This window comes from Lactuca sativa, chromosome 6 (genome assembly GCF_002870075.4).
Source record: "Lactuca sativa cultivar Salinas chromosome 6, Lsat_Salinas_v11, whole genome shotgun sequence".
Classification (NCBI taxonomy): domain Eukaryota; kingdom Viridiplantae; phylum Streptophyta; class Magnoliopsida; order Asterales; family Asteraceae; genus Lactuca; species Lactuca sativa.
In genome coordinates, this window is record NC_056628.2 from 146,563,023 (window position 1) to 146,590,977 (window position 27,955).

At 41.3% G+C, this 27,955-nt stretch overlaps 1 protein-coding gene and 2 non-coding genes across 3 annotated transcripts; 1 reads left to right on the plus strand and 2 right to left on the minus strand.

The window, feature by feature from the left end:
- The first annotated feature begins 1,109 nt into the window (after positions 1-1,109).
- On the plus strand, positions 1,110-27,955 carry LOC128126890 (uncharacterized). The gene is made up of 7 exons (XM_052765050.1): positions 1,110-1,538; positions 3,102-3,465; positions 3,601-4,347; positions 13,317-14,024; positions 24,399-25,458; positions 26,284-26,660; positions 27,621-27,955. Exons 1-7 carry the CDS (start codon positions 1,110-1,112, stop codon positions 27,953-27,955), a joined length of 4,020 nt encoding a protein of 1,339 aa, XP_052621010.1.
- Positions 10,760-10,866, minus strand: LOC111897835 (small nucleolar RNA R71). Its single transcript, XR_002852399.2, has one exon. It is a non-coding gene; the product is annotated as a small nucleolar RNA R71 (small nucleolar RNA).
- On the minus strand, positions 21,842-21,948 carry LOC111915572 (small nucleolar RNA R71). Its single transcript, XR_002858200.2, has one exon. It is a non-coding gene; the product is annotated as a small nucleolar RNA R71 (small nucleolar RNA).

The window sequence follows — 27,955 nt, forward strand, 5'->3', positions numbered from 1 at the left end:
TGGCTATGCTAAAAACCATGGATAGGAGGATGGATAAAATGGATCAAATGATCCATGCTATTCGGGTGGGCTGTGAAAACTGCAATGGGCCTCACCTCACTAGAGACTGTGATTTAGATGAGAATGGCAACAAGAAGGTGTAAGTGTGTTACTCAAGTGGAGACCGATATGATGAAGACTGGCGCAAACAAAAGAAAGAATGGCTCCCTTATGAAGAGTACAAGAAAGACAAGGAGGAAAGGTTTAGGCAAAAAGGGAGAGGGTTCTACCAAAAGGAGGAGCCGGTGCAAGAAAGGAAGCCAAGCTTGGAAGAAATGCTCACCAAATATGTAGCTGCTTCAGAAAAAAGACATAGTGATCATGATGCTGCAATTCAAGAAACAAGGACCATGCTTAGGAACCATCAAGCATCTATCCACAATATAGAAACGCAGCTTGGGCAACTTGCTCAACAAATCAACCAAAGGTCACCGGGCGAACTTCCTAGCAAAACTGAAAATAACCCACGAGGCGCGCACATAAACATAGTCACAACAAGAAGTGGGAAGATAATCACTCCCCTGGAACCTATTCAGACTGAGTCATCCAAGAAATCACAGAAGGAGGAGGCAGAAAACCAAGACATACAATCTGACAGCCCTACTCGCCGAGTACCACGTATGGACTCGGCGAGTACATCACAAAATCCCAACGAGCAGGTCCCTGAAAAACTTTACCAGCCTCCCATGCCATACCTAGCCCGAGCTAAGAAGGAGAAGCAGGAAGAGGAGTATCAGAAGTTTCTAGATCATATCAAGACTCTTCAAATCAACATACCCTTCATTGAAGCCGTCATGCAAATGCCCAAGTATGCAAAGTTCCTTAAGGAAATTCTCACTAATAGAAGAAAGATGGAAGAAGTGAAGAAGGTAGTACTCAATGAAAACTGCTCAGTTGCTATGCTAAATAAGCTACCAAAGAAGAAAAGTGATCCGGGGAGTTTGACTTTACCTTGCTAATTTGGCAACTTGGCCACCATTCAGGCCTTAGACGATTCGGGAGCAAGTGTGAACCTAAGGCCATACTCATTCTTTAAAAAGCTGGATCTCCCGGAACCTAGGCCAATCCGCATGGCAATTCATTTGGCAAACAAGACAGTCACCTTCCCAAGAGGCATATGCGAAGACATACTAGTCAAGGTGGACAAATTCGTCTTTCCCACTGATTTTATCATTCTAGACATGGAGGCGGATCCACAAGTGCCAATCATCCTTGGAAGGCCCTTCCTCAACACGGCAATTACTATAGTAGACATGAGGGACTCGAAGCTCACCTTGTGGGTAGGAGAAGATTCAGTCACATTTGAGGTAGACCAAGCTATGAAGTATTCAAGGAACAGTGACGACACGGCATTCTCAATTGATATGTTAGACGAATTATTGGAGGAATGCATAACTGAAGATTCCATCAAGTTCACAACTGATGATGAAGAATTTGATCCAGAAAAAGACTTGATGGAAATTGAAAGACTGCTAGAAGAAGCGGATTATGAAGAATTGGTGAAGAACACTGACAGTCCTACTCGCTGAGTAGGACCGATCTACTCGCCGAGTTCCTCTCTAGAAAAGGCAGAAGTCGTGAATACAGCCACCAACTCGGCGAGTACCCTACCTGCACTCGGCGAGTCCAACGGTCAGAACCAAAAATCGGAGCTCAAAACCTTACCAGAACATTTGGAGTATGCTTTCCTTGAAGAAGGCAACCAAAAGCCTGTAATAATAGCCGCTGACCTGTCCAATTCTGAAAAGGAAGAGCTCGTGCAAGTGTTGAAGAAGCGGAAGCGGGCCATAGCATGGAGCATCACCGACATCAAGGGAATAAGCCCATCTTATTGCTCTTACAAGATCAATCTGGATGAAGGAGCAAATCCGGTTGTACAGCACCAAAGAAGGTTAAACCCAAACATGCAAGAAGTAGTCAAGAAGGAAGTGGTCAAACTCTTAGATGCAGGAATTATCTATTCCATTTCCGACAGTCCGTGGGTGAGTCCGGTCCAAGTGGTGCCCAAGAAAGGAGGGATGACGGTCATAACCAACGAAAAGAACGAGCTAATTCCGACACGAACGGTAACCGGTTGGAGAGTGTGCATCAATTATCGAAAGCTAAACGATGCCACTCGTAAAGACCATTTTCCCTTACCTTTTATTGATCAAATGTTAGAAAGACTATCGGGCCATACCTACTATTGCTTTCTAGATGGATTCTCGGGTTATTTTAAAATACCCATAGACCCAATGGACCAAGAAAAGACCACATTCACTTGCCCAAGTGGGACTTTTGCTTATAGACGCATGCCTTTTGGGCTATGCAATGCACCCGCGACTTTTCAAAGGTGTATGACAGCCATATTCCACGATATGGTGGAAAAATTCATGGAAGTTTTTATAGACGACTTTTCCGTTTTTGGATCTTCTTTCCATGATTGTCTCACAAATCTTGACCTAATGCTTGCTAGGTGTGAAAAAACCGACTTGATCCTTAATTGGGAGAAATGTCACTTTATGGTCAAGGAGGGTATAGTTTTGGGCCACAAGGTTTCCAAAATGGGAATTGAAGTGGATCGGGCAAAGATTGACACCATTGCCAAATTACCCCCACCAACTAATGTGAAGGGCATTAGGAGTTTTCTAGGACACGCGGGTTTTTACCGGCGTTTCATAAAAGATTTTTCCAAAATAACTAGACCTCTAACACAATTACTACTAAAAGATGCACCATTTACTTTTACTAAAGAATGTTTTGAGGCATTTGAATGTTTAAAGGAAAAATTAACTAATGCCCCGATCATTATTGCACCAAATTGGAACTTACCATTTGAGATTATGTGTGATGCTAGTGACTTTGCATTAGGATCTGTCATTGGTCAACAGGTTGTTAAGCCCTTTCGACCCATATATTATGCTAGCAAGACTCTAAATCCAACCCAAGAGTATTACACCACCACTGAAAAGGAATTATTAGCTATGGTGTATGCCTTTGACAAATTCCGCCCTTACTTGGTTTTATCCAAAACTAGTGTTTTTACTGACCACTCGGCTATCAAGTATTTGTTTGCAAAACAGGATGCCAAGCCAAGACTGATACGATGGGTGCTACTTCTTCAAGAGTTCGACATAGAGATACGAGACAAGAAGGGAATGGAGAATGTAGCAGCTGACCACTTGTCAAGGCTTGAGAACCCGCAATTGCAAGAAGATAAAGTTGGAGACGACTTCCCGGACGAGTACATTATGGTAACAGTGGGAGAAGAGCCATGGTTCGCAGACATAGCTAATTATTTAGCCACAAAATACATTCCGAAAGATTTTAGCAGTCAAGAAAAGAAGAAATTCTTTTCTGAATTAAAATATTACTTTTGGGACGAGCCATACCTCTTCCGGAGCTGTGCGGATGGGATCATACGAAGATGCGTATTCGGGAAGGAAAGCCAGAAAATATTAGATCATTGTCATAGCGGGCCCACGGGTGGACATCATGGAGCACACTACACGGCAAAGAAGATCTTTGACATTGGGTTTTAATTGCCCATAATTTTTAAAGATGCAACCCAATTTGTCAAAGAATGTGATGCTTGTCAAAGAGTGGGAAACATTTCATCTCGGAATGAAATGCCACAACATAGTATCCAAGTGTGCGAGGTGTTTGATGTGTGGGGAATTGACTTCATGGGACCATTTCCCATGTCTAAAGGAAACAAATACATACTAGTGGCGGTGGATTATGTATCCAAATGGGCGGAGGCACAAGCATTACCAACAAATGACGGTCGGGTGGTGGTGCGTTTTTTAAAGAAATTATTTTCACGATTTGGAGTCCCGAAAGCCCTTATAAGTGACCGAGGCACACATTTTTCCAATGACCAATTGGAAAAGGTGTTAAAGAAATATGGGGTAACCCATAAGTTTTCCACATCATACCATCCACAAACTAGTGGACAAACCGAAGTAACAAATCGAGCCTTAAAGCGAATTTTGGAGAAATCGGTGGGGGGCAATCGCAAGGAATGGTCGGATAAGCTAGATGATGCACTTTGGGCCTTTCGTACAGCTTTCAAAACACCTATTGGTACCACACCATATAGGTTAGTTTATGGAAAGCAATGCCATTTACCGGTGGAGCTAGAGCATAAGGCGTTTTGGGCTTTAAAGAGGTGTAACTTCAACACGGAGGAACTAAAGTGCAACCGGTTAATGCAAATGAATGCTCTTGAGGAGCTAAGGAATGATGCATACTCTAGTTCATGGCTTTATAAAGAGAATACCAAGATGTGGCATGACAAAAGGATTAAAGATAAAGAAATTCATGAAGGCCAAAAAGTGTTGCTCTTCAATTCACGACTAAAGCTTTTCTCGGGAAAACTCAAGTCAAGATGGGATGGTCCTTTTCTAGTGAAGATGGTGTTTCCACATGGTGCTATAGAGCTATTGTCAAGAGATGGCATGCCTTTCAAGGTAAATGGTCATAGGGTCAAAAAGTATGAAGAAGGAGTCCCCCGGAATGAAGGAATGGAAGAGTTGTTGCTGCTGGAAGGGATTGCAACCACGTAGAAGGGGAGGAGTCCAGCTAATGACTCCCTAAAAAGAAGCGCTTCTTGGGAGGCAACCCGAGTTTCAAGTTTGCATTTTCTTTCGTTTTCTTTATTTTCATTATTTTTTTCCTTTTCTTCATCTACTTTTAAGAACATAACTGTTTGAGGACAAGCAATGCCTAGAGTGTGGGGTGGATGGCTTAAAAACATGAGAAAATACACTAATTTTTCAAAAAATTTCACAATTTTTTCAATCTACAAGGTTTACTCGCCGAGTAGGCACGTATACTCGGCGAGTACCTGCCCGAGTAGCCTGATAAAACGCATAACGGCATTTATACTCAGCGAGTAGGACCTTTCTACTCGGCGAGTAGCCACTTTACACGGATGAAATATAAATCTGTAAAAAGAGGGTTTTCACCCATTTAACCCCCATACTCGTCGTGCACAGCGATTTCTCAAGCAGCCAGTGATTTCATCCGATTTTCTTCAATTCTCCACCTAATCTTCATCATTCAAGGAAAAAGGTAACAGCTTTACACTTTAAACTCGTCAAAGGTTCAATCTTTATCATAGATTTGCCCCGATTTTGCTTGATTTCGGATTTAGGGGTTTTCTCAAATTCCAGGGTTTTAATTTAGCCATGAATTAGGTAATGTTATGAGGAATTTCTTTTAGATTTATGGTTAGATAACTAATTACAACAAACCCCTGTGAAGAATTTGGAGTTTTGGACAGTCTATACAGGTCCGGCACCAAACAGTCCCGATGTTCATCCTACTCGCCGAGTAGGTGGTGTACTCGGCGAGTAGATGACTATTCAGACCCGATTTCTTCGTTTTTAATTACTGGGTATTGTTTGTTTGTGTGTTTTTGATGTTCTTATGCAGGTACAATGGCCAGAAGGGGGCAGTCTTCTCGTGGGGGAAACCAAACTGATATCCCATGGCTTTCTTTTCAACAACTCACTTCCAAGTCATCACAAACAAGGGCCAAAAACAGATTAGAGGCGCTCAAACAAAAGGAAATCCATTTACCAAATGCAGTTGATTGGGGGTGGCTGGGAAATGTGGGATTGGAGGAGGAGCTTACACCTTACTTGGTGAAGGAATGCAGTTTGGGGTATACCACCATCACATGTGATGGTTGGTTACAACTATTTAAGATTCAAGAGCCTGTATACGCCGAGCTGTGTTGGGAATTCTTTGCTACCATCTCATTCTGAGGTGGTAGTGAGTATTACAACCCCAACACAATTGCTTTCTCTTTGGGTGGGGAGCTGCAACAATGCAGCATTGCTGAGTTTTCTTGGAGACTAGGTATCTATGACCAGAGCACGATGATGTCTGAAGACTTTGAAACTTTCCTGGAAAACTGCCATAAGGAACTCCCCGAGGCAGTGGTGGCCTCTACATGGTGGAACACGATCGCTAATCGGGTGTATATCCCTTCCACCGCCCAGGAAGGCCACATTCGCTCACCAATCCACCGCCTCATTCACCGCTTTGTGGCTAGCACCATCAACATGAGGAAGGATTGGGACAAGGTCCCAACCCTTTACATCTTCTATTTATGGAGTATTATTACTCCTGACGCTTTTTGCAACCTCCCATATTGCATTGCCAAATTCCTTGCTGAAGGGGCGGTTAAAGAAAAAGTCAACTCAAAAATCAATGGAGGCATGTTTGTGACTTGGCTAGCGAAGTCGTATGGGATCCTAGATTTGCAACAAGCTTGGGCACTCACGGTTATCCACCCTCCACCATCCAACACTGCACTATATCAGAGGGCACGGATAGTTGAGAAATTTGGTGACTCATTCTCCATTCCGCATGAAGACGAGCCGACAATTCTTGAGGAGCCGAGAAGGCGGGTTCGACAACGTAGTGAGCGGGTACGGGAAGATCCACCGGTTATTCCGGTGGAGGAGGACAATGATGGATGGAACCAATTAGAGTACCGATGCTACTTAGATGACTTTGGACAAGGGGTGAATTATAATAACCAATCTCTTCAATACCTCTTCCAACAGATGAATATTGCCCCAAGACCCGGGCCCGGATATCCATACATTATGAGTTGGGATTAGCGAATGGGAAGAAGAGATGGAGAAAGAGGATGTGGCGCAGGAGGAGCTGACATGGAAGACTAAGGATGAAGTATTTTATTTTATGTTTTATGTTTTGTGATGTTATGTTTTGAACACTTGTCAAACACTTGGATGATTTTTATTTTTTGTTGGGATGGTTATTACTTTCACTTTTAGTTGTTTATTTTTCAGGGATAGAAGATTAGGAAGCATACTAAATTGTGAGGTTCAAGTAAGGAATGAGAGGTTTTCAAGAAAAATATGGAGTCTTGTCCTTAGGATTGCGTCCATGAGAGTCGAGAGTAATGGAGAGTGTTGCTGCTAAAGGAATTAGAGTGAGGGTCATTGAAATTACCAATTTCAAAACCTGAGGCGAAAGGAATAGCAATTGGATCAGTTTTGGGCATACAGCGCCTACTCGCCGAGTGCACAAATTCTACTCGGCGAGTACCTGAGATACTACACGATACAGTTCCAAGTCAAGATATACTCGCCGAGTACACGTCATTACTCGCCGAGTAGACTGGCAATTTTCGAACTCCAGAGCTGTTTTCAGTAATATCACTGCATCATTTATCCACTTTTTGTCAAGAATTGTCACTGGAGATTTTCTAAGAAGCTTGTTCCGTGAAATTTTCGAGCTGTCAACCACACGAGACATGACACCCAAGCCATGGATGAGCTTTTCCCATGGCTAAAGTCAAGAGAAGAAGGAGCTGAAAAAAAGAGTATCAACCTATCGACTGCTACCTCATGGGAGTTTGTTCCAATTCCTTCTATATATTTGCACTTTTATTATTTGCATAGTATGCAATGAGGGCATTGCATAAAATAATTGTGGGGTAGGGGGTTGGTCACATATTAGAAAATTTACAATCTTAATTTAGGCTAACTTTAAAAAAAAAAATGTTGCATACCAAAAATATTACTTAGGGATTTAAATTAGAAAATTTTGGTAATAGCAAATTAGGATTCCATAGTAGAATTGTGTTGATGATTGCATGAAAACCCAAATGTTTAGTTGAGCCTATACACGTTCTAGTGCATTTGTGGCTTCCTTATTGCAATGAAATCATGGGACAAAAACACGACCCCGCTCAGCCTGAGGGATGCAATATGTTTAGCAGCCTAAACCTGAAATGTATCCAGGAAAATTATTATCATTAGCCAATAAAGGTTGGGATTGAGTGCCCCTGCTTAAGCATGTAGGGTTTTGAGTGGAAAAAAGTGAGGTACATGTAAAAAAAAAAAAAAGGAGAGAGAGAGAGAATTGCAAGAAAAGTTGAAGAATTTTGGAGCAAATAAAGTGAAGATCAAAATATCAAAATTCTAAGATTCAAAAAGTTGAAGATACCAAAAATCAATAAAGGTGGTGAATTCAAAGAAATCAAAGATCAAATTATCAAGAAAGTGAAGAATTCAAAAGAGCTCTATAGTGGTATCGAAAAGTTGTAATTCTAGATTATGTATGCTTGGGTTGCTCAACTAAAAGTACCTTGAGGGTAAGAGGTTTTCTGCGGATGGATTCGGAGGGTTGCATAAAATGAGCATAGTTCGGGGTGAGTGGGCGAATGTTTATGAGGATTGTAAGTATTTGGAGTATGGGGGTACTTAGGACAATTTTAGACACAAATGCATGTGTTGCGGTCTTGGCATAATGGCTGAGTTAGATTGGAATTGTCATATGTGATTCTAATATGTTTAAAATTCAGTTTTGCTTGGGGGCAAGCAAAAGTCAAGTGTGGGGTATTTTGATATGTGCATAATTAGTTAGTTATTTAGCATACATTTTAATTCATTTTTAACTAATTATGTGAATAATATGGACAAAAGGCACTTAATATTGTTTAAATTTTGTTTCAGTCCAAAAGACATGCTTGGGAGTGAAAGGGAACAAGGGAAAGCAATTAGAGATCAAAGAATGAAGATTGAGGGACAAAAGCTTACCTACTCGGCGAGTACACGAGCCTACTCGGCGAGTCCAGCAGAATATTCCAGAAGATAGCCACGACTCCTGATTTAAGACGGATAACTACGAGTCTACTCGGCGAGTTGGGTCTGCTACTCGCCGAGTACACCCTGTTTTGAGATATCTATAAAAACCGAGCCTTTATCCGATGGGACTACTTTTCTGGCGTTTTTTTGAAGATCCAACTGCGATTGAGAACCCTTGAAGACGCTAAGGAATTCTAATATGCAACCTTTTGATGAAATAAGCAACTAGGTTAATCATTCCACTTAGCTTTAGGAAATGAGTATGTTTAATCTAGCTAAACTTGTTTTTGTGTTTGTTTTTACTGCAACTATGAGCTAAATACGTTTTTGTTTCTGTTTGGGGAATACCAAGGAACTCCTATGGTTTAATTCTTAGCTTTTGGTTAATTGTGTATTGGTGATCTATTAAATTAAGTTTATTAAAGAACCTTATGCATTAATCACAATTATTTTCTGTTAATCGGAAGACAATTAAGCTGCATGAACATCTCTTAGTTGTTAACCTCATATGTCTATGTGAACACTAAATCATATGCTTAGGAATAATGATTATGAAACTAAGATTAATGAGACAATAGTTAGATTCATGTGTGAGCTTGTTTGAGAAACCATCAAACAAGAGGTTAATTGAACCACTAAATTGATTAACCACTACAAATCTTATTTAATCCAAATTATTAATCTAGGGAATTAATTAGCTTAAACACTTGATCACTGCTTGAATTAATTAATTGTCTAAGGGTTAGGAGTAATGAAAATGAACCTAACCAATATAATTGGTAGCCAATAACAATTAATCTATCATAAATACAAAATAACCATAGGAGTGAATTGGTTGAACCTAAATATAAACATCTTTATCAAATTTGGTGAATTAGTTGTTTGCTTTAGTTATTTAATTAGTTAAGTGTTTTATGGTGTGCTTAAGTTTCTAGTCTTGTAAAACTAGAAGAAAAACCTTGTACTTTCATTAATTGTTTAGTTAAAATTAGCCATTAGTTTAATTTTCCGTTCCCTGAGTTCGATACCTTACTTACTAAACTATGCCACTAAAAGACAGGTTCACTGCCTTTGTGTGCTAAATTTATTAATAAATAGTAGGAATAAAACAAGTGCATTTACACACATCAAGTTTTTGACGCCGTTGCCGGGGAACGGTTCTAAATAATTAATCTAATCCCTAATTTTTTCGATCCTTTGTGTGAGTTTACTGGCACAAAGTTAATTTATTGCAATTTAGTAGTTAGAAATTAGGTTTTAGCATCTGGTTAGTTTTAAAATTAAGTTTAAAATTTCTTCAAAATTACACTGATACTCGCCGAGTACAGTGGCACCTACTCGGCGAGTACAAGCGTATTTGGCAGATTAGCTTTCGTTTTTTTAGTACAGTCTTTTTGTTCTTTTTACGTTTTTATCTTGTTTATTTCAGGACTTTCATGACCAGAGGATCAAACACCCCGCTGGTACCCCCGTTTGAAGATCCCGAATCCGCATTGAAAAGGAACAAAGGAAAGGACGTGGAGAGCTCGAATACACCAAAGAAGTCACCTTTGTCCAATTTGAAGACTGTTTTCGGGAAAAAGAAGAGCAGCAAATCAGGAGCATCCAGTGCCTCTTTGACAATCGAGGACCCAATTCCAGAAGATATCGAGTACGAGACCGAGGAAGAAGAGGAGCATACATACGAGCACGAAACCGATTCCGAGGAAGAGTTAGCTATCACAATGGCTAACATTGATGAAATCCCCATGGGAGAATGGAAGAAGAGGATGCGCGACGACACTGGCCCGGGACTTGTGCAACCCGCAATTCCCACGACTGCTACTTTCGAGCTAAAGGGTCATATCCTAGCTTTACTTAAAGAAATACCGTTTTATGGAAAAGACCATGAAGATGCCTACAAGCATTTGGACGAAGTCAATGATGTAGCTGATTACTTCAATGTTTCAAATGTGCCCCGCGAGACTCAGCTACTTTGTATGCTTTCGGTGACATTCAAAGGTGCTGCAAAAGACTGGCTCAAGTCACTTCCCCCCGGATCAGTCACAACTTGGGCCAAGATGAAAGAAGAATTCCTTGATCACTTTTTCCCACCTTCCAAGATAGCCAAGTTAAAGAAGGCCATTCCTAACTTTGAACAACAAGCTGGAGAATCACTATATGAAGCATGGGAGAGGTACAGGAGCTTACTAAGAAACTTCCCACACCATGACCTAAACAGCCAGCAAGAAGTCTCCATCTTCTATAATGGAGTCAATGTCACAACCAGGCAGTTACTAGACTCGCAAGGCCCGCTCACAAAGAAGCCGCCCCCGGTGATCAAAGAATTGATTGAAGAATTCTCTAAACACTCTAGAGAATACCACAACCCTAGACATGATGTCACTAGGGGAGCCGCTTATGCAGCTACTGAAGACTTATCCGCGGTCATGGCTATGCTAAAAACCATGGATAGGAGGATGGATAAAATGGATCAAACGATCCATGCTATTCGGGTGGGCTGTGAAAACTGCAATGGGCCTCACCTCACTAGAGACTGTGATTTAGATGAGAATGGCAACAAGAAGGTGCAAGTGTGTTACTCAAGTGGAGACCGATATGATGAAGACTGGCGCAAACAAAAGAAAGAATGGCTCCCTTATGAAGAGTACAAGAAAGACAAGGAGGAAAGGTTTAGGCAAAAAGGGAGAGGGTTCTACCAAAAGGAGGAGCCGGTGCAAGAAAGGAAGCCAAGCTTGGAAGAAATGCTCACCAAATTTGTAGTTGCTTCAGAAAAAAGACATAATGATCATGATGCTGCAATTCAAGAAACAAGGACCATGCTTAGGAACCATCAAGCATCTATCCACAATATAGAAACGCAGCTTGGGCAACTTGCTCAACAAATCAACCAAAGGTCACCGGGCGAACTTCCTAGCAAAACCGAAAATAACCCACGAGGCGCGCACATAAACATAGTCACAACAAGAAGTGGGAAGATAATCACTCCCCTGGAACCTATTCAGACTGAGTCATCCAAGAAATCACAGAAGGAGGAGGCAGAAAACCAAGACATACAATCTGACAGCCCTACTCGCCGAGTACCACGTATGGACTCGGCGAGTACATCACAAAATCCCAATGAGCAGATCCCTGAAAAACTTTACCAGCCTCCCATGCCATACCCAGCCCGAGCTAAGAAGGAGAAGCAGGAAGAGGAGTATCAGAAGTTTCTAGATCATATCAAGACTCTTCAAACCAACATACCCTTCATTGAAGCCGTCATGCAAATGCCCAAGTATGCAAAGTTCCTTAAGGAAATTCTCACTGATAGAAGAAAGATGGTAGAAGTGAAGAAGGTAGTACTCAATGAAAACTACTCAGTTGCTATGCTAAATAAGCTACCAAAGAAGAAAGGTGATCCGGGGAGTTTGACTTTACCTTGCTAATTTGGCAACTTGGCCACCATTCAGGCCTTAGACGATTCGGGAGCAAGTGTGAACCTAATGTCATACTCATTCTTTAAGAAGCTGGATCTCCCGGAACCTAGGCCAATCCGCATGGCAATTCATTTGGCAAACAAGACAGTCACCTTCCCAAGAGGCATATGCGAAGACATACTAGTCAAGGTGGACAAATTCGTCTTTCCCACTGATTTTATCATTCTAGACATGGAGGCGGATCCACAAGTGCCAATCATCCTTGGAAGGCCCTTCCTCAACACGGAAAGTGCTATAGTAGACATGAGGAACTCGAAGCTCACCTTGCGGGTAGGAGAAGATTCAGTCACATTTGAGGTAGACCAAGCTATGAAGTATTCAAGGAACAGTGACGACACGGCATTCTCAATTGATATGTTAGACGAATTATTGCAGAAATTCATAACTGAAGATTCCATCAAGTTCACAACTGATGATGAAGAATTTGATCCAGAAAAAGACTTGATGGAAATTGAAAGACTGCTAGAAGAAGCGGATTATGAAGAATTAGCGAAAAACACTGACAGTCTTACTCGCTGAGTAGGACCGATCTACTCGCCGAGTTCCTCTCTAGAAAAGGCAGAAGTCGTGAATACAGCCACCAACTCGCCGAGTACCCTACCTGCACTCGGCGAGTCCAACGGTCAGAACCAAAAATCGGAGCTCAAAACTTTACCAGAACATTTGGAGTATGCTTTCCTTGAAGAAGGCAACCAAAAGCCTGTAATAATAGCCGCTGACCTGTCCAATTCTGAAAAGGAAGAGCTCGTGCAAGTGTTGAAGAAGCGGAAGCGGGCCATAGCATGGAGCATCACCGACATCAAGGGAATAAGCCCATCTTATTGCTCCTACAAGATCAATCTGGATGAAGGAGCAAATCCGGTTGTACAGCACCAAAGAAGGTTAAACCCAAACATGCAAGAAGTAGTCAAGAAGGAAGTGGTCAAACTCTTAGATGCAGGAATTATCTATTCCATTTCCGACAGTCTGTGGGTGAGTCCGGTCCAAGTGGTGCCCAAGAAAGGAGGGGTGACGGTCATAACCAACAAAAAGAACGAGCTAATTCCGACACGAACGGTAACCGGTTGGAGAGTGTGCATCGATTATCGAAAGCTAAACGATGCCACTCGTAAAGACCATTTTCCCTTACCTTTTATTGATCAAATGTTAGAAAGACTATCGGGCCATACCTACTATTGCTTTCTAGATGGATTCTCAGGTTATTTTAAAATACCCATAGACCCAATGGACCAAGAAAAGACCACATTCACTTGCCCAAGTGGGACTTTTGCTTATAGACGCATGCCTTTTGGGCTATGCAATGCACCCGCGACTTTTCAAAGGTGTATGACAGCCATATTCCACGATATGGTGGAAAAATTCATGGAAGTTTTTATAGACGACTTTTCCGTTTTTGGATCTTCTTTCCATGATTGTCTCACAAATCTTGACCTAATGCTTGCTAGGTGTGAAAAAACCGACTTGATCCTTAATTGGGAGAAATGTCACTTTATGGTCAAGGAGGGTATAGTTTTGGGCCACAAGGTTTCCAAAATGGGAATTGAAGTGGATCGGGCAAAGATTGACACCATTGCCAAATTACCCCCACCAACTAATGTGAAGGGCATTAGGAGTTTTCTAGGACACGCGGGTTTTTACCGGCGTTTCATAAAAGATTTTTCCAAAATAACTAGACCTCTAACACAATTACTACTAAAAGATGCACCATTTACTTTTACTAAAGAATGTTTTGAGGCATTTGAATGTTTAAAGGAAAAATTAACTAATGCCCCGATCATTATTGCACCAAATTGGAACTTACCATTTGAGATTATGTGTGATGCTAGTGACTTTGCATTAGGATCTGTCATTGGTCAACGGGTTGTTAAGCCCTTTCGACCCATATATTATGCTAGCAAGACTCTAAATCCAACCCAAGAGTATTACACCACCACTGAAAAGGAATTATTAGCTATGGTGTATGCCTTTGACAAATTCCGCCCTTACTTGGTTTTATCCAAAACTAGTGTTTTTACTGACCACTCGGCTATCAAGTATTTGTTTGCAAAACAGGATGCCAAGCCAAGACTGATACGATGGGTGCTACTTCTTCAAGAGTTCGACATAGAGATACGAGACAAGAAGGGAATGGAGAATGTAGCAGCTGACCACTTGTCAAGGCTTGAGAACCCGCAATTGCAAGAAGATAAAGTTGGAGACGACTTCCCGGACGAGTACATTATGGTAACAGTGGGAGAAGAGCCATGGTTCGCAGACATAGCTAATTATTTAGCCACAAAATACATTCCGAAAGATTTTAGCAGTCAAGAAAAGAAGAAATTCTTTTCTGAATTAAAATATTACTTTGGGACGAGCCATACCTCTTCCGGAGCCGTGCGGATGGGATCATACGAAGATGCGTATTCGGGAAGGAAAGCCAGAAAATATTAGATCATTGTCATAGCGGGCCCACGGGTGGACATCATGGAGCACACTACACGGCAAAGAAGATCTTTGACATTGGGTTTTATTGGCCCATAATTTTTAAAGATGCAACCCAATTTGTCAAAGAATGTGATGCTTGTCAAAGAGTGGGAAACATTTCATCTCGAAATGAAATGCCACAACATAGTATCCAAGTGTGCGAGGTGTTTGATGTGTGGGGAATTGACTTCATGGGACCATTTCCCATGTCTAAAGGAAACAAATACATACTAGTGGCGGTGGATTATGTATCCAAATGGGCGGAGGCACAAGCATTACCAACAAATGACGGTCGGGTGGTGGTGCGTTTTTTAAAGAAATTATTTTCACGATTTGGAGTCCCGAAAGCCCTTATAAGTGACCGAGGCACACATTTTGCCAATGACCAATTGGAAAAGGTGTTAAAGAAATATGGGGTAACCCATAAGTTTTCCACATCATACCATCCACAAACTAGTGGACAAACCGAAGTGACAAATCGAGCCTTAAAGCGAATTTTGGAGAAATCGGTGGGGGCAATCGCAAGGAATGGTCGGATAAGCTAGATGATGCACTTTGGGCCTTTCGTACAGCTTTCAAAACACCTATTGGTACCACACCATATAGGTTAGTTTATGGAAAGCAATGCCATTTACCGGTGGAGCTAGAGCATAAGGCGTTTTGGGCTTTAAAGAGGTGTAACTTCAACACGGAGGAACTAAAGAGCAACCGGTTAATGCAAATGAATGCTCTTGAGGAGCTGAGGAATGATGCATACTCTAGTTCAAGGGTTTATAAAGAGAATACCAAGATGTGGCATGACAAAAGGATTAAAGATAAAGAAATTCATGAAGGCCAAAAAGTGTTGCTCTTCAATTCACGACTAAAGCTTTTCTCGGGAAAACTCAAGTCAAGATGGGATGGTCCTTTTCTAGTGAAGATGGTGTTTCCACATGGTGCTATAGAGCTATTGTCAAGAGATGGCATGCCTTTCAAGGTAAATGGTCATAGGGTCAAAAAGTATGAAGAAGGAGTCCCCCGGAATGAAGGAACGGAAGAGTTGCTGCTGCTGGAAGGGATTGCAACCACGTAGAAGGGGAGGAGTCCAGCTAATGACTCCCTAAAAAGAAGCGCTTCTTGGGAGGCAACCCGAGTTTCAAGTTTGCATTTTCTTTCGTTTTCTTTATTTTCATTATTTTTTTCCTTTTCTTCATCTACTTTTAAGAACATAACTGTTTGAGGACAAGCAATGCCTAGAGTGTGGGGTGGATGGCTTAAAAACATGAGAAAATACACTAATTTTTCAAAAAATTTCACAATTTTTTCAATCTACAAGGTTTACTCGCCGAGTAGGCACGTATACTCGGCGAGTACCTGCCCGAGTAGCCTGATAAAACGCATAACGGCATTTATACTCAGCGAGTAGGACCTTTCTACTCGGCGAGTAGCCACTTTACACGGATGAAATATAAATCTGTAAAAAGAGGGTTTTCACCCATTTAACCCCCATACTCGTCGTGCACAGCGATTTCTCAAGCAGCCAGCGATTTCATCCGATTTTCTTCAATTCTCCACCTAATCTTCATCATTCAAGGAAAAAGGTAACAGCTTTACACTTTAAACTCGTCAAAGGTTCAATCTTTATCATAGATTTGCCCCGATTTTGCTTGATTTCGGATTTAGGGGTTTTCTCAAATTCCAGGGTTTTAATTTAGCCATGAATTAGGTAATGTTATGAGGAATTTCTTTTAGATTTATGGTTAGATAACTAATTACAACAAACCCCTGTGAAGAATTTGGATTTTTGGACAGTCTATACAGGTCCGGCACCAAACAGTCCCGATGTTCATCCTACTCGCCGAGTAGGTGGTGTACTCGGCGAGTAGATGACTATTCAGACCCGATTTCTTCGTTTTTAATTACTGGGTATTGTTTGTTTGTGTGTTTTTGATGTTCTTATGCAGGTACAATGGCCAGAAGGGGGCAGTCTTCTCGTGGGGGAAACCAAACTGATATCCCATGGCTTTCTTTTCAACAACTCACTTCCAAGTCATCACAAACAAGGGCCAAAAACAGATTAGAGGCGCTCAAACAAAAGGAAATCCATTTACCAAATGCAGTTGATTGGGGGTGGCTGGGAAATGTGGGATTGGAGGAGGAGCTTACACCTTACTTGGTGAAGGAATGCAGTTTGGGGTATACCACCATCACATGTGACGGTTGGTTACAACTATTTAAGATTCAAGAGCCTGAATACGCCGAGCTGTGTTGGGAATTCTTTGCTACCATCTCATTCTGAGGTGGTAGTGAGTATTACAACCCCAACACAATTTCTTTCTCTTTGGGTGGGGAGCTGCAACAATGCAGCATTGCTGAGTTTTCTTGGAGACTAGGTATCTATGACCAGAGCACGATGATGTCTGAAGACTTTGAAACTTTCCTGGAAAACTGCCATAAGGAACTCCCCGAGGCAGTGGTGGCCTCTACATGGTGGAACACGATCGCTAATCGGGTGTATATCCCTTCCACCGCCCAGGAAGGCCACATTCGCTCACCAATCCACCGCCTCATTCACCGCTTTGTGGCTAGCACCATCAACATGAGGAAGGATTGGGACAAGGTCCCAACCCTTTACATCTTCTATTTATGGAGTATTATTACTCCTGACGCTTTTTGCAACCTCCCATATTGCATTGCCAAATTCCTTGCTGAAGGGGCGGTTAAAGAAAAAGTCAACTCAAAAATCAATGGAGGCATGTTTGTGACTAGGCTAGCGAAGTCATATGGGATCCTAGATTTGCAACAAGCTTGGGCACTCACGGTTATCCACCCTCCACCATTCAACACTGCACTATATCAGAGGGCACGGATAGTTGAGAAATTTGGTGACTCATTCTCCATTCCGCATGAAGACGAGCCGACAATTCTTGAGGAGCCAAGAAGGCGGGTTCGACAACGTAGTGAGCGGGTACTGGAAGATCCACCGGTTATTCCGGTGGAGGAGGACAATGATGGATGGAACCAATTGGAGTACCGATGCTACTTGGATGACATTGGACAAGGGGTGAATTATAATAACCAATCTCTTGAATACCTCTTCCAACAGATGAATATTGCCCCAAGACCCGGGCCCGGATATCCCTACATTATGAGTTGGGATTAGCGAATGGGAAGAAGAGATGGAGAAAGAGGATGTGGCGCAGGAGGAGCTGACATGGAAGACTAAGGATGAAGTATTTTCTTTTATGTTTTATGTTTTGTGATGTTATGTTTTGAACACTTGTCAAACACTTGGATGATTTTTATTTTTTGTTGGGATGGTTATTACTTTCACTTTTAGTTGTTTATTTTTCAGGGATAGAAGATTAGGAAGCATACTAAATTGTGAGGTTCAAGTAAGGAATGAGAGGTTTTCAAGAAAAATATGGAGTCTTGTCCTTAGGATTGCGTCCGTGAGAGTCGAGAGTAATGGAGAGTGTTGCTGCTGAAGGAATTAGAGTGAGGGTCATTGAAATTACCAATTTCAAAACCTGAGGCGAAAGGAATAGCAATTGGATCAGTTTTGGGCATACACCGCCTACTCGCCGAGTGCACAAATTCTACTCGGCGAGTACCTGAGATACTACACGATACAGTTCCAAGTCAAGATATACTCGCCGAGTACACGTCATTACTCGCCGAGTAGACTGGCAATTTTCGAACTCCAGAGCTGTTTTCAGTAATATCACTGCATCATTTATCCACTTTTTGTCAAGAATTGTCACTGGAGATTTTCTAAGAAGCTTGTTCCGTGAAATTTTCGAGCTGTCAACCACACGAGACATGACACCCAAGCCATGGATGAGGTTTTCCCATGGCTAAAGTCAAGAGAAGAAGGAGCTGAAAAAAAGAATATCAACCTATCGACTGCTACCTTATGGGAGTTTGTTCCAATTCTTTCTATATATTTGCACTTTTATTATTTGCATAGTATGCAATGAGGGCATTGCATAAAATAATTGTGGGGTAGGGGGTTGGTCACATATTAGAAAATTTACAATCTTAATTTAGGCTAACTTTAAAAAAAAATGTTGCATACCAAAAATATTACTTAGGGATCTAAATTAGAAAATTTTGGTAATAGCAAATTAGGATTCCATAGTAGAATTGTGTTGATGATTGCATGAAAACCCAAATGTTTAGTTGAGCCTATACACGTTCTAGTGCATTTGTGGCTTCCTTATTCCAATGAAATCATGGGACAAAAACACGACCCCGCTCAGCCTGAGGGATGCAATATGTTTAGCAGCCTAAACCTGAAATGTATCCAGGAAAATTATTATCATTAGCCAATAAAGGTTGGGATTGAGTGCCCCTGCTTAAGCATGTAGGGTTTTGAGTGGAAAAAAGTGAGGTACATGTAAAAAAAAAAAAAAAAAAGGAGAGAGAGAGAGAGAATTGCAAGAAAAGTTGAAGAATTTTGGAGAAAATAAAGTGAAGATCAAAATATCAAAATTCTAAGATTCAAAAAGTTGAAGATACCAAAAATCAATAAAGGTGGTGAATTCAAAGAAATCAAAGATCAAATTATCAAGAAAGTGAAGAATTCAAAAGAGCTCTATAGTGGTATCGAAAAGTTGTAATTCTAGATTATGTATGCTTGGGTTGCTCAACTAAAAGTACCTTGAGGGTAAGAGGTTTTCTGCGGATGGATTCGGAGGGTTGCATAAAATGAGCATAGTTCGGGGTGAGTGGGCGAATGTTTATGAGGATTGTAAGTATTTGGAGTATGGGGGTACTTAGGACAATTTTAGACACAAATGCATGTGTTGCGGTCTTGGCATAATGGCTGAGTTAGATTGGAATTGTCATATGTGATTCTAATATGTTTAAAATTCAGTTTTGCTTGGGGGCAAGCAAAAGTCAAGTGTGGGGTATTTTGATATGTGCATAATTAGTTAGTTATTTAGCATACATTTTAATTCATTTTTAACTAATTATGTGAATAATATGGACAAAAGGCACTTAATATTGTTTAAATTTTGTTTCAGTCCAAAAGACATGCTTGGGAGTGAAAGGGAACAAGGGAAAGCAATTAGAGATCAAAGAATGAAGATTGAGGGACAAAAGCTTACCTACTCGGCGAGTACACGAGCCTACTCGGCGAGTCCAGCAGAATATTCCAGAAGATAGCCACGACTCCTGATTTAAGACGGATAACTACGAGTCTACTCGGCGAGTTGGGTCTGCTACTCGCCGAGTACACCCTGTTTTGAGATATCTATAAAAACCGAGCCTTTATCCGATGGGACTACTTTTCTGGCGTTTTTTGAAGATCCAACTGCGATTGAGAACCCTTAAAGACGCTAAGGAATTCTAATATGCAACCTTTTGATGAAATAAGCAACTAGGTTAATCATTCCACTTAGCTTTAGGAAATGAGTATGTTTAATCTAGCTAAACTTGTTTTTGTGTTTGTTTTTACTGCAACTATGAGCTAAATACGTTTTTGTTTCTGTTTGGGGAATACCAAGGAACTCTTATGGTTTAATTCTTAGCTTTTGGTTAATTGTGTATTGGTGATCTATTAAATTAAGTTTATTAAAGAACCTTATGCATTAATCACAATTATTTTCTGTTAATCGGAAGACAATTAAGCTGCATGAACATCTCTTAGTTGTTAACCTCATATGTCTATGTGAACACTAAATCATATGCTTAGGAATAATGATTATGAAACTAAGATTAATGAGACAATAGTTAGATTAATGTGTGAGCTTGTTTGAGAAAGCATCAAACAAGAGGTTAATTGAACCACTAAATTGATTAACCACTACAAATCTTATTTAATCCAAATTATTAATCTAGGGAATTAATTAGCTTAAACACTTGATCACTGCTTGAATTAATTAATTGTCTAAGGGTTAGGAGTAATGAAAATGAACCTAACCAATATAATAGGTAGCCAATAACAATTAATCTATCATAAATACAAAATAACCATAGGAGTGAATTGGTTGAACCTAAATATAAACATCTTTATCAAATTTGGTGAATTAGTTGTTTGCTTTAGTTATTTAGTTAGTTAAGTGTTTTATGGTGTGCTTAAGTTTCTAGTCTTGTAAAACTAGAAGAAAAACCTTTTGCTTTCATTAATTGTTTAGTTAAAATTAGCCATTAGTTTAATTTTCCGTTCCCTGAGTTCGATACCTTACTTACTAAACTATACCACTAAAAGACAGGTCCACTGCCTTTGTGTGCTAAATTTATTAATAAATAGTAGGAATAAAACAAGTGCATTTACATACATCAAGTTTTTGACGCCGTTGCCGGGGAACGGTTCTAAATAATTAATCTAATCCCTGATTTTTTCGATCCTTTGTGTGAGTTTACTGGCACAAAGTTAATTTATTGCAATTTAGTAGTTAGAAATTAGGTTTTAGCATCTGGTTAGTTTTAAAATTAAGTTTAAAATTTCTTCAAAATTACACTGATACTCGCCGAGTGCAGTCGCACCTACTCGGCGAGTACAAGCGTATTTGGCAGATTAGCTTTCGTTTTTTTAGTACAGTCTTTTTGTTCTTTTTACGTTTTTATCTTGTTTATTTCAGGACTTTCATGACCAGAGGATCAAACACCCCGCTGGTACCCCCGTTTGAAGATCCCGAATCCGCATTGAAAAGGAACAAAGGAAAGGACGTGGAGAGCTCGAATACACCAAAGAAGTCACCTTTGTCCAATTTGAAGACTGTTTTCGGGAAAAAGAAGAGCAGCAAATCAGGAGCATCCAGTGCCTCTTTGACAATCGAGGACCCAATTCCAGAAGATATCGAGTACGAGACCGAGGAAGAAGAGGAGCATACATACGAGCACGAAACCGATTCCGAGGAAGAGTTAGCTATCACAATGGCTAACATTGATGAAATCCCCATGGGAGAATGGAAGAAGAGGATGCGCGACGACACTGGCCCGGGACTTATGCAACCCGCAATTCCCACGACTGCTACTTTCGAGCTAAAGGGTCATATCCTAGCTTTACTTAAAGAAATACCGTTTTATGGAAAAGACCATGAAGATGCCTACAAGCATTTGGACGAAGTCAATGATGTAGCTGATTACTTCAATGTTTCAAATGTGCCCCGCGAGACTCAGCTACTTTGTATGCTTTCGGTGACATTCAAAGGTGCTGCAAAAGACTGGCTCAAGTCACTTCCCCCCGGATCAGTCACAACTTGGGCCAAGATGAAAGAAGAATTCCTTGATCACTTTTTCCCACCTTCCAAGATAGCCAAGTTAAAGAAGGCCATTCCTAACTTTGAACAACAAGCTGGAGAGTCACTATATGAAGCATGGGAGAGGTACAGGAGCTTACTAAGAAACTTCCCACACCATGACCTAAACAGCCAGCAAGAAGTCTCCATCTTCTATAATGGAGTCAATGTCACAACCAGGCAGTTACTAGACTCGCAAGGCCCGCTCACAAAGAAGCCGCCCCCGGTGATCAAAGAATTGATTGAAGAATTCTCTAAACACTCTAGAGAATACCACAACCCTAGACATGATGTCACTAGGGGAGCCGCTTATGCAGCTACTGAAGACTTATCCGCGGTCATGGCTATGCTAAAAACCATGGATAGGAGGATGGATAAAATGGATCAAACGATCCATGCTATTCGGGTGGGCTGTGAAAACTGCAATGGGCCTCACCTCACTAGAGACTGTGATTTAGATGAGAATGGCAACAAGAAGGTGCAAGTGTGTTACTCAAGTGGAGACCGATATGATGAAGACTGGCGCAAACAAAAGAAAGAATGGCTCCCTTATGAAGAGTACAAGAAAGACAAGGAGGAAAGGTTTAGGCAAAAAGGGAGAGGGTTCTACCAAAAGGAGGAGCCGGTGCAAGAAAGGAAGCCAAGCTTGGAAGAAATGCTCACCAAATTTGTAGTTGCTTCAGAAAAAAGACATAATGATCATGATGCTGCAATTCAAGAAACAAGGACCATGCTTAGGAACCATCAAGCATCTATCCACAATATAGAAACGCAGCTTGGGCAACTTGCTCAACAAATCAACCAAAGGTCACCGGGCGAACTTCCTAGCAAAACCGAAAATAACCCACGAGGCGCGCACATAAACATAGTCACAACAAGAAGTGGGAAGATAATCACTCCCCTGGAACCTATTCAGACTGAGTCATCCAAGAAATCACAGAAGGAGGAGGCAGAAAACCAAGACATACAATCTGACAGCCCTACTCGCCGAGTACCACGTATGGACTCGGCGAGTACATCACAAAATCCCAATGAGCAGGTCCCTGAAAAACTTTACCAGCCTCCCATGCCATACCCAGCCCGAGCTAAGAAGGAGAAGCAGGAAGAGGAGTATCAGAAGTTTCTAGATCATATCAAGACTCTTCAAATCAACATACCCTTCATTGAAGCCGTCATGCAAATGCCCAAGTATGCAAAGTTCCTTAAGGAAATTCTCACTGATAGAAGAAAGATGGTAGAAGTGAAGAAGGTAGTACTCAATGAAAACTACTCAGTTGTTATGCTAACTAAGCTACCAAAGAAGAAAGGTGATCCGGGGAGTTTGACTTTACCTTGCTAATTTGGCAACTTGGCCACCATTCAGGCCTTAGACGATTCGGGAGTAAGTGTGAACCTAATGTCATACTCATTCTTTAAGAAGCTGGATCTCCCGGAACCTAGGCCAATCCGCATGGCAATTCATTTGGCAAACAAGACAGTCACCTTCCCAAGAGGCATATGCGAAGACATACTAGTCAAGGTGGACAAATTCGTCTTTCCCACTGATTTTATCATTCTAGACATGGAGGCGGATCCACAAGTGCCAATCATCCTTGGAAGGCCCTTCCTCAACACGGAAAGTGCTATAGTAGACATGAGGGACTCGAAGCTCACCTTGCGGTTAGGAGAAGATTCAGTCACATTTGAGGTAGACCAAGCTATGAAGTATTCAAGGAACAGTGACGACACGGCATTCTCAATTGATATGTTAGACGAATTATTGCAGAAATTCATAACTGAAGATTCCATCAAGTTCACAACTGATGATGAAGAATTTGATCCAGAAAAAGACTTGATGGAAATTGAAAGACTGCTAGAAGAAGCGGATTATGAAGAATTGGTGAAGAACACTGACAGTCCTACTCGTTGAGTAGGACCGATCTACTCGCCGAGTTCCTCTCTAGAAAAGGCAGAAGTCGTGAATACAGCCACCAACTCGCCGAGTACCCTACCTGCACTCGGCGAGTCCAACGGTCAAAACCAAAAATCGGAGCTCAAAACTTTACCAGAACATTTGGAGTATGCTTTCCTTGAAGAAGGCAACCAAAAGCCTGTAATAATAGCCGCTGACCTGTCCAATTCTGAAAAGGAAGAGCTCGTGCAAGTGTTGAAGAAGCGGAAGCGGGCCATAGCATGGAGCATCACCGACATCAAGGGAATAAGCCCATCTTATTGCTCCTACAAGATCAATCTGGATGAAGGAGCAAATCCGGTTGTACAGCACCAAAGAAGGTTAAACCCAAACATGCAAGAAGTAGTCAAGAAGGAAGTGGTCAAACTCTTAGATGCAGGAATTATCTATTCCATTTCCGACAGTCCGTGGGTGAGTCCGGTCCAAGTGGTGCCCAAGAAAGGAGGGATGACGGTCATAACCAACGAAAAGAACGAGCTAATTCCGACACGAACGGTAACCGGTTGGAGAGTGTGCATCGATTATCGAAAGATAAACGATGCCACTCGTAAAGACCATTTTCCCTTACCTTTTATTGATCAAATGTTAGAAAGACTATCAGGCTATAGCTACTATTGCTTTCTAGATGGATTCTCGGGTTATTTTAAAATACCCATAGACCCAATGGACCAAGAAAAGACCACATTCACTTGCCCAAGTGGGACTTTTGCTTATAGACGCATGCCTTTTGGGCTATGCAATGCACCCGCGACTTTTCAAAGGTGTATAACAGCCATATTCCACGATATGGTGGAAAAATTCATGGAAGTTTTTATGGACGACTTTTCCGTTTCTGGATCTTCTTTCCATGATTGTCTCACAAATCTTGACCTAATGCTTGCTAGGTGTGAAAAAACCGACTTGGTCCTCAATTTGGAGAAATGTCACTTTATGGTCAAGGAGGTTATAGTTTTGGGCCACAAGGTTTCCAAAATGGGAATTGAAGTGGATCGGGCAAAGATTGACACCATTGCCAAATTACCCCCACCAACTAATGTGAAGGGCATTAAGAGTTTTCTAGGACACGCGGGTTTTTACCGGCGTTTCATAAAAGATTTTTCCAAAATAACTAGACCTCTAACACAATTACTACTAAAAGATGCACCATTTACTTTTACTAAAGAATGTTTTAAGGCATTTGAATGTTTAAAGGAAAAATTAACTAATGCCCCGATCATTATTGCACCAAATTGGAACTTACCATTTGAGATTATGTGTGATGCTAGTGACTTTGCTTTAGGATCTGTCATTGGTCAACGGGCTGATAAGCCCTTTCGACCCATATATTATGCTAGCAAGACTCTAAATCCAGCCCAAGAGAATTACACCACCACTGAAAAGGAATTATTAGCTATGGTGTATGCCTTTGAAAAATTCCGCCCTTACTTGGTTTTATCCAAAACTAGTGTTTTTACTGACCACTCGGCTATCAAGTATTTGTTTGCAAAACAGGATGCCAAGCCAAGACTGATACGATGGGTGCTACTTCTTCAAGAGTTCGACATAGAGATACGAGACAAGAAGGGAATGGAGAATGTAGCAGCTGACCACTTGTCAAGGCTTGAGAACCCGCAATTGCAAGAAGATAAAGTTGGAGACGACTTCCCGGACGAGTACATTATGGTAACAGTGGGAGAAGAGCCATGGTTCGCAGACATAGCTAATTATTTAGCCACAAAATACATTCCGAAAGATTTTAGCAGTCAAGAAAAGAAGAAATTCTTTTCTGAATTAAAATATTACTTTTGGGACGAGCCATACCTCTTCCGGAGCTGTGCGGATGGGATCATACGAAGATGCGTATTCGGGAAGGAAAGCCAGAAAATATTAGATCATTGTCATAGCGGGCCCACGGGTGGACATCATGGAGCACACTACACGGCAAAGAAGATCTTTGACATTGGGTTTTATTGGCCCATAATTTTTAAAGATGCAACCCAATTTGTCAAAGAATGTGATGCTTGTCAAAGAGTGGGAAACATTTCATCTCGAAATGAAATGCCACAACATAGTATCCAAGTGTGCGAGGTGTTTGATGTGTGGGGAATTGACTTCATGGGACCATTTCCCATGTCTAAAGGAAACAAATACATACTAGTGGCGGTGGATTATGTATCCAAATGGGCGGAGGCACAAGCATTACCAACAAATGATGGTCGGGTGGTGGTGCGTTTTTTAAAGAAATTATTTTCACGATTTGGAGTCCCGAAAGCCCTTATAAGTGACCGAGGCACACATTATGCCAATGACCAATTGGAAAAGGTGTTAAAGAAATATGGGGTAACCCACAAGTTTTCCACATCATACCATCCACAAACTAGTGGACAAACCGAAGTGACAAATCGAGCCTTAATGCGAATTTTGGAGAAATCGGTGGGGGGCAATCGCAAGGAATGGTCGGATAAGCTAGATGATGCACTTTGGGCCTTTCGTACAGCTTTCAAAACACCTATTGGTACCACACCATATAGGTTAGTTTATGGAAAGCAATGCCATTTACCGGTGGAGCTAGAGCATAAGGCGTTTTGGGCTTTAAAGAGGTGTAACTTCAACACGGAGGAACTAAAGAGCAACCGGTTAATGCAAATGAATGCTCTTAAGGAGCTGAGGAATGATGCATACTATAGTTCATGGCTTTATAAAGAGAATACCAAGATGTGGCATGACAAAAGGATTAAAGATAAAGAAATTCATGAAGGCCAAAAAGTGTTGCTCTTCAATTCACGACTAAAGCTTTTCTCGGGAAAACTCAAGTCAAGATGGGATGGTCCTTTTCTAGTGAAGATGGTGTTTCCACATGGTGCTATAGAGCTATTGTCAAGAGATGGCATGCCTTTCAAGGTAAATGGTCATAGGGTCAAAAAGTATGAAGAAGGAGTCCCCCGGAATGAAGGAATGGAAGAGTTGCTGCTGCTGGAAGGGATTGCAACCACGTAGAAGGGGAGGAGTCCAGCTAATGACTCCCTAAAAAGAAGCGCTTCTTGGGAGGCAACCCGAGTTTCCAGTTTGCATTTTCTTTCGTTTTCTTTATTTTCATTATTTTTTTCCTTTTCTTCATCTACTTTTAAGAACATAACTGTTTGAGGACAAGCAATGCCTAGAGTGTGGGGTGGATGGCTTAAAAACATGAGAAAATACACTAATTTTTCAAAAAATTTCACAATTTTTTCAATCTACAAGGTTTACTCGCCGAGTAGGCACGTATACTCGGCGAGTACCTGCCCGAGTAGCCTGATAAAACGCATAACGGCATTTATACTCAGCGAGTAGGACCTTTCTACTCGGCGAGTAGCCACTTTACACGGATGAAATATAAATCTGTAAAAAGAGGGTTTTCACCCATTTAACCCCCATACTCGTCGTGCACAGCGATTTCTCAAGCAGCCAGCGATTTCATCCGATTTTCTTCAATTCTCCACCTAATCTTCATCATTCAAGGAAAAAGGTAACAGCTTTACACTTTAAACTCGTCAAAGGTTCAATCTTTATCATAGATTTGCCCCGATTTTGCTTGATTTCGGATTTAGGGGTTTTCTCAAATTCCAGGGTTTTAATTTAGCCATGAATTAGGTAATGTTATGAGGAATTTCTTTTAGATTTATGGTTAGATAACTAATTACAACAAACCCCTGTGAAGAATTTGGATTTTTGGACAGTCTATACAGGTCCGGCACCAAACAGTCCCGATGTTCATCCTACTCGCCGAGTAGGTGGTGTACTCGGCGAGTAGATGACTATTCAGACCCGATTTCTTCGTTTTTAATTACTGGGTATTGTTTGTTTGTGTGTTTTTGATGTTCTTATGCAGGTACAATGGCCAGAAGGGGGCAGTCTTCTCGTGGGGGAAACCAAACTGATATCCCATGGCTTTCTTTTCAACAACTCACTTCCAAGTCATCACAAACAAGGGCCAAAAACAGATTAGAGGCGCTCAAACAAAAGGAAATCCATTTACCAAATGCAGTTGATTGGGGGTGGCTGGGAAATGTGGGATTGGAGGAGGAGCTTACACCTTACTTGGTGAAGGAATGCAGTTTGGGGTATACCACCATCACATGTGACGGTTGGTTACAACTATTTAAGATTCAAGAGCCTGAATACGCCGAGCTGTGTTGGGAATTCTTTGCTACCATCTCATTCTGA

What these genes read in the sequence shown, in the direction of transcription:
- LOC128126890 (XM_052765050.1), top strand. Translation starts at nt 1,110, where the DNA reads ATGGCAATTCATTTGGCAAACAAGACAGTCACCTTCCCAAGAGGCATA. An exon ending in ATGCGTATTCGGGAAGGAAA is followed by an intron (nt 3,466 to 3,600) that starts GCCAGAAAATAT and finishes AATTTGTCAAAG; the next exon opens with AATGTGATGCTTGTCAAAGA. An exon ending in CATGCCTTTCAAGGTAAATG is followed by an intron (nt 26,661 to 27,620) that starts GTCATAGGGTCA and finishes GTTCTTATGCAG; the next exon opens with GTACAATGGCCAGAAGGGGG.